This window comes from Ornithodoros turicata, chromosome 7 (assembly GCF_037126465.1).
Source record: "Ornithodoros turicata isolate Travis chromosome 7, ASM3712646v1, whole genome shotgun sequence".
In the NCBI taxonomy this organism is placed as follows: Eukaryota; Metazoa; Arthropoda; class Arachnida; order Ixodida; family Argasidae; genus Ornithodoros; species Ornithodoros turicata.
This window is the reverse complement of record NC_088207.1, coordinates 53,190,426-53,200,825: the sequence shown is the minus strand read 5'-3', so window position 1 is coordinate 53,200,825 and position 10,400 is coordinate 53,190,426. Positions and strand designations below refer to the sequence as shown.

The 10,400-nt window shown below is 43.2% G+C and overlaps 3 protein-coding genes across 4 annotated transcripts; 1 reads left to right on the top strand and 2 right to left on the bottom strand.

Moving 5' to 3' along the window:
• Positions 1–413: 413 nt before the first annotated feature.
• Positions 414–3,694, bottom strand: LOC135401540 (dr1-associated corepressor-like). The gene is made up of 7 exons (XM_064634005.1): positions 3,539–3,694; positions 3,196–3,268; positions 3,014–3,107; positions 2,347–2,475; positions 2,162–2,267; positions 1,111–1,208; positions 414–504 (listed from the first exon to the last, which is right to left on the bottom strand). Exons 1-7 carry the CDS (start codon positions 3,578–3,580, stop codon positions 441–443), a joined length of 606 nt encoding a protein of 201 aa, XP_064490075.1. The 5' UTR covers positions 3,581–3,694; the 3' UTR covers positions 414–440.
• A 97-nt stretch (positions 3,695–3,791) lies between these two features.
• Positions 3,792–4,949, bottom strand: LOC135401537 (retinol dehydrogenase 14-like). Its single transcript, XM_064634002.1, has one exon. The coding sequence runs from the start codon at positions 4,939–4,941 to the stop codon at positions 3,898–3,900; it is 1,044 nt and encodes a 347-aa protein (XP_064490072.1). The 5' UTR covers positions 4,942–4,949; the 3' UTR covers positions 3,792–3,897.
• Positions 4,950–5,094: 145 nt separating this feature from the next.
• On the top strand, positions 5,095–9,958 carry LOC135401538 (delta(3,5)-Delta(2,4)-dienoyl-CoA isomerase, mitochondrial-like). Of its 2 annotated transcripts, none has more exons than XM_064634003.1 (8): positions 5,095–5,304; positions 5,486–5,666; positions 5,732–5,820; positions 5,948–6,087; positions 6,209–6,322; positions 7,259–7,387; positions 8,794–8,958; positions 9,451–9,958. In XM_064634003.1, the coding sequence occupies exons 1-8, from the start codon at positions 5,274–5,276 to the stop codon at positions 9,550–9,552; spliced, it is 951 nt and encodes a 316-aa protein (XP_064490073.1). In that variant the 5' UTR covers positions 5,095–5,273; the 3' UTR covers positions 9,553–9,958. The 2 variants fall into 2 exon arrangements, with proteins under 2 accessions (XP_064490073.1, XP_064490074.1); XM_064634004.1 differs by lacking the exon at positions 5,095–5,304 and adding an exon at positions 5,312–5,401.
• Positions 9,959–10,400: the final 442 nt, after the last annotated feature.

The following is a 10,400-nucleotide window of genomic DNA, read 5'->3' as shown; positions in this document are numbered from 1 at the left end:
TACCCAGGTAATAGAAGCCTAGGCACTTCCCACTGACATTGCAATATGAATCAACACATAGCTTTATCTCTCCTCGTTCCTTTCCGCAACCAAACACTTTTTCCTCTTTTTTTTTTACAGCGAACACCGCAAAGAGTAGCCTTTCATTTGCTATTCCTGTCAAAAGCTTTATTTCACTCGCTTTTAATGATAATACAAAGAAGAAAAAAAAAATCTCTCAACAAACATTGAAAAATCCTGATCATAAACAGACTGATTCTTTTACAGTGGTGCAAGTTTTACAGCGATGTTTAACACAGCTGCGATGACTTGGGATGAAGACGTGAAGTTGCGCTGAAGGGTGACTGGTGAGAAATGCAAATGATACGCACGCTTTTTACAAAAACTAAATGCAGCAGCAATGAAATGAAGGATGGGTGGGTGAGGACATTTATTCCCTCTCAGGAGTCGTAGTCGTCATCCACCTTCAGGGGATACCGAGGAAACGACTGCATGGGTGCGACCCTAGAAAGGATTAAAGAAAGTAAAGTGTACCGGTAAAAATACCGGTCTGTGTGTAACATGCATACATCGACAAGTTACCCATCAAAAAGAACTCTTTACGAGTTAAGTTACCGCGTGAAAAATGTAACTAAGTTAATAACGAAGTTCTTCAGCCTGAAATGTAACTCGCAGTTACGGAGTTGCTTAAAAAATTCAACAATTCAAACTGTTTGCATCTTACTCCCTGCGGGTGCACAATGGCAGCAGCTCTTACTTCCTGAATAGAATACTGTCGTTGATTGAATATCGCGTTTTATGGCATAAAATGCCACGAAAGAACCGGAGAGAAAGCAGGAAAATATGTGGACGTGAGTGAAAAGCGAATTAAACGTAACTCGGAAATTAGCTTAAGTTACTTTGGCAAAGTTACCCGAAAAAAGAAACGGGTTCCTCCGAGAGTTACCATGGCCCAAAAGTACCGAGTTAAGTTACGAGTTACAAAAAAAAAAAAAAAGGGAACTTAGTTACGGTAACGAGTTACCTCGAACCCTGGTAACACGTGTGTTTTAACTTGCCAGAAAACTGTCACAGGAACTGCACTGTACGTATTAACAGCCCAACACTTACACGTTTTGCTGTGGAAACGGTGAAGCGTTCATCACAGCACCATACGTCTGGTTGGATGGGATTTCGGACGTGTTCTCACTGCTCCCCTCGTCCGTCTCCTGAACAGGAACAGGTTACGTTTCAGACTCTTTTTTTTTTCCCAGCGTCCACAACTATTCGCTGCCAGATCGACTTTCTACAGGTTTTCCCGGTAATTTTAATCCAAGCGCCATCGAAATTAATCCACGTGCCATGCAAACTTTATGGGGCACGGATTAATTTAGCTGGAACTTGGATTACAATCGCCGGGAAAACCTGTAGTGTGGATAACACCAGTGATGGCCACTAACTACTTCTACAGTAGTTTAACTATAACTACTAACTACTTCGCAATGGAGTAGTTTAACTAGTAGTTCAACTACTTTTCAGGGGAGGTGGTTAAAACTATTTCTTTAACTACTGCAATGTATTTTAACTACATCTCTAACTACTTAACGTCGTCCATCAACACAAATCCCGTTCTATAGTGTTCTTGGACACCTAAATATGAATCATAAGCAGCAATAAAAGTGAAGATTTAGTACGCATGCACGGCACAATTGTTCTGCACCTCCATTCTCATCAAACAAGTAGCTCAAGTTAAAAGTCGGAAGTGCAATCCTGCCGTAAAGCTCGCGGCAAAATCTGAAGTAGTTGGCGCCTGCAGTAACCTAACTACTGTGATTAACGACTCGAAATAGTAGTTTAACTAGTAGTTGCACACTGCATTTCTGCAAGTAGTTGATAACTACATTTTAACTATAATCAGGTAGTTTAACTAGTAGTTTAACTACATGTAGTTAACTACTGGCCAACACTGTTCGATCTCGGAGCAAATAACTGAGATTGGGTCAATTGACTGGCCCCAAATGCCTGAGACTGGCCACATATACGAGACAGCCAATCGCTTCCAACCTGTGCATACTTCGTAAGTATTTTCGAAACAATACATCGGGGAAACCACAGGCATTTAAGGGGAAGGACTGCATCCCATGAGTGCAGTGGCACCTAGAGTGACGGCTCCTCAACTCACCTCCTCCAAATCGTAGTCGTCTTCATCATCGACACTGTCTGTGTCTTCCGCAGTCGAGTGACTTGGCCCCGCCGAGTTCCTACTGATCTTACGGGGTTTACGAGCTCTGCAAATGCACAGGTCTTAGGATACGGCGTTTCTTTGGCAGACTCTCAAATCTCTCTCTTTTTCCACACACTCTCTACCTCATTATCTTTGGCCTAGAGGGAGCTGCATTCCCTTCACAAACATCCTCTTCACCCTGTACATCTGGGATGGCCGACACCAGCTCGTTTAGAAACACCAGTCGCTCATCGGAAAGGATACATGCTTTCCTGTGAGAGACATCACCCCTTATAGTCATTGCCGCTCAAATGTGGATGCAAAAATATGCTTTTTGTCGACACATTACATCAACATTATAACGGACATTGTACCAAGAGTGGGTCTACACTTCTCTACCAGTAGATCTGTGCCAAGAATAGTGGTCTTGGCTTAGTTGGGAAATGACACACTGGTCTGTGTTTCACTTGCCGTCACCTACCAGGATCATGGACCACTTGATTATACCTGCCTTGTCATTACCTGCACCCCTTGTGGGAGAGTTTTGTCTGAATGGTCCACAGAGGACACTACACACCATCCCAAGAGCCTGTACAGAATTTTGATAGGATAGGATACTATGACATCGGATCGACAACCATTGTTGCCGCTAATTCAAAATTGCTAAAATGAAGGGAGTGCATATGATATTGTGGATACAATCTCTGTGTCTGTCACAGCGTTGCTTAAAAAGTGACAGGCATGTCTGGTCCCCTGTCACATCCACTGAGTATTGGAATGCCAGTCAATGTGCAACAACAACTTGCTTACAAATGTGACGTTGTGAGCGTCTTGGCATTTCTGGAACGTGTAATCTCGCTGGCTTGCAGAACGAGGGACTCCACGAAGAGTTCCAGTGCTCGAGCTGTAGCTACGTCAAGAAATGTTAACAGGAATTGCAGATTGTCCGCGCAATAAAAAGGAAGCAAGTAGCCTTTTGGAAGGAAGGATACAGATGATGACAGGTACTGGAGCTGCAACTTTGCCGACTTCTTCATCCTTCTGCATTATTTTCTTGATACGAGCCTGCAAGTATGCAGCATTACGAACAAGTGTGTGGGTTAGCACGCATGTCATGACACAGTTCGATCAAAATGCACATCTCAACAACGCAACACCGTAGCGCAGTTGTTGGAGCGCAACCTGGACGCCAAAGCTGCAAAACAGGGTTTTCTATTTCACTAAAATGACATGAAACTGCCGCCAAACGTTACATCCACTGGTTCCGATATTGCGGCTCCGTTAAAAAAAACCCGGAGAAGTTAAGTTCAGTCAATGTGGAGCGCTTGGACGTACCGGAGGAAACCTAGCGTTATATTTCTTCTTTTTGTTTACCATACTGCGTGATGAAATTGCTCAGAAATGAATATTTATGCAACTAATCCCAATTTTAATCACTCGAGCTCCAACGCAGAGGTCGATTCGGCAGGCGAGTTCACGCGGCAGACCCGTATGCAGCTGATTCAGCCTTACCTGTCGTTTCGTAACTGTCGTCTGCTCATCAGTACACCTGGATCATAAGTGCTGCTACAGAAATTGCAACTGCATGCCATTTTCAATCATATTTTATTCACTAGATATAGAACACCACCTTAGCAACACTATCCAGTCGACATCCCATGTATTTGGCCCTGAAAAATACGTTTTATATTACACTATCCAAGAGTTTCGGCGGACAGCACGCCGGTCAGCGATTCGCTCGCTGTCCACACTTTGAGAGCAAGGTCGTCATCCAACGCGATCGGTTCCCATTTTTCTGGCTTGCAGTTTCTGTAATATTTTCCAGTATGTTGTTCATATTCCTCGTTCACTACGCAGTCTACAATTGATTGGCATCCCTGATCAGGAGTACGCACTGCAAACAAAGCGAAAGGCAGCAAAAGCACCACCAGGTACCATGGCAGCTTACGATGCCTGCCTAAATTCGTGTAAACCATCCCGGGGCTCACTGCGTAGACACGAACCCCGCTTCCTTTGAGGCGACGGCTAAGTTCCCTGGCAAATAGAACGTTCGCCAGCTTGCTGTTCACGTATGCCTTCTTCTTGTTGTACTCATGTTCTTTCATGACAAGGTCGGGTGCTTTGATGTTCCCCTTCCTGTAGAGGTGAGACGTGACCACAACGACGCGGCTCGGTTGGGAATTTTTGAGCCGTTGAAGAAGCAGATTTGTCAACAGGAAATGGCCCAGATGATTTACACCGATTTGAAGTTCGTAACCTTCTTTAGTAGTTGCGTACGGGCACTGGAAAACGCCGGCATTATTCACCAGCGCATCAATGTGCATCTCAGTCTTAAGAATGTTGTTGACGAAGGAACGAATGGACGCGAAAGAGGACAAGTCCAGGTATCGTACAACAACAGTGTCGGCTGATGTCTTATATCGAATTTCTGTGGCAGCGGCCAAGCCACCGCTGATGTCCCGACACGCTAGAATGACTTTGGCTCCACGCAGGGCAAGCTCCGCTGCAGTTGCTTTTCCCAAGCCGCTATTGGCGCCTGTGATGATGACAGTCTTTCCTATCATGGATTTCTTGCTTCGACATCTTCCCCACGTCCTTACTCGCCATCGCCGGATAACGTAACAAGTTATGATCCCAACTACGACGCAGAGTCCAACACTTTTAATTCCCATCGCCTGTGTTACCTGCACAACTGCTCCAAGCGTTGCGATCGCAGTTTCTGCTTCTGCTTGGAACATAACGCCATAGCGCCCCCATGCGCTGCGAGTATGAACAATGAGATAAAATGTAAATGGAAGTAAATTAAACGTTTTTAAAAATTGCGTAGAACTCTCTATATGATTCAGCGAATTAATAATTATATTTAAGTTTTCACACACATAATTTCAATGAACGACACACATAGGTTTCGGATTGGTTTCAAGCGGTTTGAAGTGTACAGTCGCTTCGAATTGTTTTTGTGAATTTATGATAGTCATGTGCTGTTAATGACTACGAAGCACGGTGGCACTCACTTTGGTTGCTCCCGAACTTGTTTCATTACGTTTTATTTACATACTCTGTCTTCCGCATGGCTCTCCTTCGACCGGTTTTGCTAGTTGGTATGTCAGGTTATTGTCATCGTGCGATTGACCAAACATCCCTGTTTTGCGTTGTTTGTACGGCATGGTAGCGGATATCCTCTACTATTCATGTATTGTAAGCAAGAATGCCTGTAGCAAGACACTCTAGAAGACAATACGATTCAAAGTCCAATATATGCGAACGTCTTACTTCCTTTAGGACGTCGCCGGGGCCTCCAGCTGACATCGCATCCCAGTAAGCGGTTCGAGCACAACGATAAAATGCCTCCCATAGAGTACAAGTTCGAGACGCTGGCGGTAACATCTCCAGCGAAACATGTTCTGCAAGTGGAACTCAACCGCCCGCAGAAGCTGAATGCCATGAACAGGAAGTTCTGGGAGTGAGTCATTTCCATGTCGTCGTGCGCGGGTTCACGCCTTGAGTACTCTCCCATTTTTTCCACAGAGAGCTGCCGAAGTGCTTTGACGATATCAGCAGAGACGGGAACTGTCGGGCAGTCGTTCTTTCGGGAGCTGGGAAAATGTACACTGCTGGTACTGTACACTAATACAGCACTGATTTTTCTATAGTTGCCACACAACCACCCCAAAATTTTTTTTCCTGCTGTTGGTCCCAGTAAATAAAGTCTGTGTTTCGCGTACATTTTTTGTTCTTGCACAGGTCTGGACTTTGCAGATGTTGGTGCAATGCTAATGCAAAGTTCAGGTGATCAGGAAGGTGAACCTGACACGGCACGAAAGGCTTCCAGACTTCGAGAGCTCATAACTCGTTTCCAGTATACGTTTACTTCAATTGAAAAGGTAGTGTCACACTCAAAGGTAGCCGTGACGGCACACTATATATGATCGCAGCCATCCTTAAAGCGTTTTTGTGAAAAGGCAAAGTCAAAAACGTAAAGTCTGCATTTGTTCTTCGTTACAGTGCCCCAAGCCCGTGATTGCAGCTGTTCACAATGGCTGCATCGGCGGGGGCGTGGACCTCGTGACTGCTTGCGATATTAGATACTGTACCCAAGATGCCTATTTTCAAGTGAAGGTATTGTCTCTCATGTTATTGTCGTCTGAAAAGCTTTCATGGAATCAGACTCAAACCGAGAGCCAGATACAATGTTTTCATGCTCCCAACAAAAGTGCAGGCTCGGTGACATTGTTCTTGGCACCGTGCTACTTGGCTGATGTGATCCTGCGCGTCGATTTCGTGAAAGTTAATACGCAGCAATACTCTGACATAATGTTTTGATTCCGCGTTCCTGTCGATATCGTCACAAACTGGCTCATCTGTACTGACCACATGTTATTCCTGTTTTGGCAGTCTTGTTTGCAATTTTGAACTCGCAATTGGTGATATAAGAAGGGGTAGCAAGGGTCAAAGAGTGTGAGAGCTCCCCCTGACGCTGTACAAATTTCTTTCTATATAGCATAATATTCTTCTACATACAGGGCGTTCAAAATTAAGCTGTCACGAGCGCTATGCAAACACAGAGATGACAGGAAACCGGATGATAACTTTATGCTACTTGTGTAAGAAACAGGTGCTGCTAATTATGTAGAACCTGTTTCTTACTCAAGGAACGTGAAAAATAGCACCAGTTTTCTTTTGTTCGCCTATTTATAAAGTGCTGGTGAAAGCTTAATTTTGAACACCCTGTATATATATATTCTATATATAATTCTATATTATTCTTTATTCTCCTATATTATATCTCATATATATTATCTTATATCTATATTATTCTATATTGCATCTATTATATATAGTTCTATATATAATTCTATTACTCTGTGTGTATGCGAATAATACTTTTTTTCATATGTTACTCACATCTATGGATCTATCTATGTATCTACTACCATGATTCCATTGAAGTATGCGACTGGGCATTGTGAGGCTTGTGTTGTGTTTCTACTCCTATGTATGTTTAATTGCCTCATCCACTACAACATCACATCTATATGTTTGGGACACTTCTAGGAAGTGGAGCTGGGTTTAGCTGCTGACGTGGGGACGCTGCAACGTTTGCCTAAAGTGATCGGAAATCGCAGCCTCGTCAGCGAGCTCATCTTTACAGCTCGTAAGATGGACGCTACGGAGGCCAAGCAGGTAATATACCAATCAATCAAGTTTTTACTATGTCAGTTTCAAGTTACAATGTCCAAAATTGCTTAAATATGAAGGAATCTTTCTGTGGTGATTTCTATTTTATTTTTTAATGGAGCAGTAATAACAAGGGTGCACGTGTACGATCCTGTCTTCTTCGCTATTATTTATGAAAAGGTTGGGGAGAGGTGAGGTCAGTGGTATATGATGCCCATCCCAAGGTTGAAATTCAGGCACCAATTTAAATGTAAAGCTGCGTGAATGCGAAGTTGCAATAGGTGGTTCGAAAAGAATTTTCGAACCAGACAATGAAATCAAATTTTTGAGTACCTCAAAGATCCTAAACTCGTGAGGCCTTGTACAGCTCAATCTGACAAGATCTCTTTAGAGTGGAAGTACATATTTCTTGTTCTCGAGAAGAGTGATGTGTGAGCTTTTAGTTGGTAGGATTTACCTTTCTAGGGTCCACCAAGATGTCTGCTTTGTTTCCTGTGCTGTACTGTTTCAAGCAGCGTTGTTGTAGAGTCGAGCCCGTTTTTAACGATATTGACGGGAACGCGAAATGCGATCGTTATATCAGAGTTATCGTTATATGCGAGCTTTCGCGAAATCGCCGGTCGGGATCACGTCAGCGAAGTAGGACGGTACAAGTAGAACGCCGCTGAATATGCACGTTTGTTGAGGGCGCAAAATCATTTTATGTAGCTGTAAATTGACACAGCCTTGTGTCGAAATCTTTTCCAAGGACAACGTAACTGCCGATACCACGTGAAGCTCCGCACCTTTTGAGATCGGCGTCTTCGTCCACAGCACGTCATCCTGTGCCGTAACCATTATCAATCTAACTATCGGAACTGCATTTTCCCATTAGAACGCGCCTCGTCCACGGGTAATTCGTCGACGCGTGTTTGTGTGGCGACATGCAACTGTCTAGCAACTCATATTTTGGAACGCACGATACTTTTCTTGAGGGCGAGAGAACGATGTGGAGAGGGAGCAACGAAGCAACCTCCTCTACCTCTCACGAGCCCCATAGAAGTCGCGCATCTAATCCTCTACTCCCTGCGCGGATAAATGCACTTCAGATAAAATGGTTATGCACTTATAAAATGCACTTCGTCACGGAGGCTCGAAAAATCTTGCGTTTCGAATTTCGCGCGTTTTACCGGCCGCCGGGAGGATCATGATCACTATACGCGAGCTAAGGCTTTCGCGGCGATCGTTACATCGATGTCTTGTTTCCAAGTACTTCAACGGGTGCGGTGACGGGAACCAGCAATTTAATCGTAACATCGGAGTTATCGTTATATCGAAGATCGTAATAAACGGGCTCTGCAGCCTCACAGCTTATTTGATCTAATGCAGTCTCTGTTCACACAAGTCCCTAAAAATTTGTTCCTGGTTCACAGGAAGGACTTGTGAACCGGGTGTTTCCTGACAGGAGTCAGCTGTTGGAAGCAGCCATCAAAGTGGCTCAGGAAATTGCATCCAAGAGTCCCGTTGCTGTCCAAGGAAGCAAAGTGAACCTGGTCTACTCGCGTGACCACTCGGTTGAAGAAGGGCTTCATTTCATGGTAAATTCTGTGGTGTCTTAACCTTATGTGTGTAGTTTGCTAATTGCATGATTTTATATTTTAACTGCTCTGATCTCTCGTTTTTTAAAATATGGGCCTGTGAATGTGTGTGAAATTACGCAGTCATTCCTGCTTTTGAAAACTGACGATTTTTATGCAATGACCCCCAACAGTTGGGAAGAGTCTCAAAACTTGTCTGGTGCCATTTAACCAATTTTTATTTTACAGCTTAATTTAAAAAAGTGTTAAAAAGCTTTCCATGTGTGTAGCTCTGGCAAGCAACTGGGAGCTTTGTTACATACCATTTAAGCCATTTTAGGCCATTTAAGTGAATACTTCAAGCTTGAAATATTTTAGCATCTGTAGCATCACTTTTTTTGCTTGCACCTCATGAGTATATTTACCCTGTAACGTTCCAGCGAAACTGCTACTACAACTGAAGAAATACTTGTTATAGGCTTATAGCTGCTTAATAAATGGTCATTTTTTTAGGCATGCTGGAACATGTCCATGCTGCAGTCCGAGGACCTGGTAAAGGCTGCGATGGCAGTAATGACCAAAGACAAGGAGCCTCCAGCATTCTCCAAGTTATGATTGTGTTCCAGCAAAGTTTATTGTTTGTTTGTTTTTATTTTTTTGTGCACTATTACTGACTATTTTTACATGTATAAAGAAAGCACCACAAATATTATTCCCAGTTTGCTGCACTGACCTCTCACTTTTTAAATATGTGCCTATAAATGTGTGTGAATTTATACAACCACTTCGACTTTGGAAAGCTGTCAATTTTTATAGAAGAAGCATTATAAATATCCAAAGAGGCCTTTCTTCCGGTTTGCCGTTATCATGATGACCTTGCAGAGTCTACCCACTTAGTCTGTTAGGTAGAAAGCTATGTTTCTGATTCCCTTATGTTGACACTCATGTAGTTTTTCCAATTCCTGCTCCTTTGTCGATAATAGATGAGAAGAATGTTTTCAATAAAAAAATGTGAAACATCTTTATGAAATGTAGATATCGAAAACTCGAGACAGCCATTTGCATGTTTTCCATGAGATTCTAGAATGGACAATATTAGACTTGCTTTTCACCAACTAGATAAAACTAACAAGTTTGAGTACGGGCAGCAAATTGTAGCGCACAAAAATATCTGCCTCACATTACAGCCAGGAGAAAGGTGGTTTCATTGCGCAAGTATAATAACACTTCATCACGATTTGTAGCTATGGTAGTTTAAAAGGTACGGTTCTAACAGAATATTGAAGACTGAAGCCGCACGCATGCCGCATGAGAAAATGATGTGTGCCATTTTTTGCTTTTTTTTTCTCTCTCTCTCGGTGCAAAAATAAGCTCATTGTTTTCCCCTTGATAAACCTTTGTTCCTGGCTTCACGCTTCATGTGGCGCGTGCCGCTACCGCGATGTCGTCTGCGTTTGCGCATC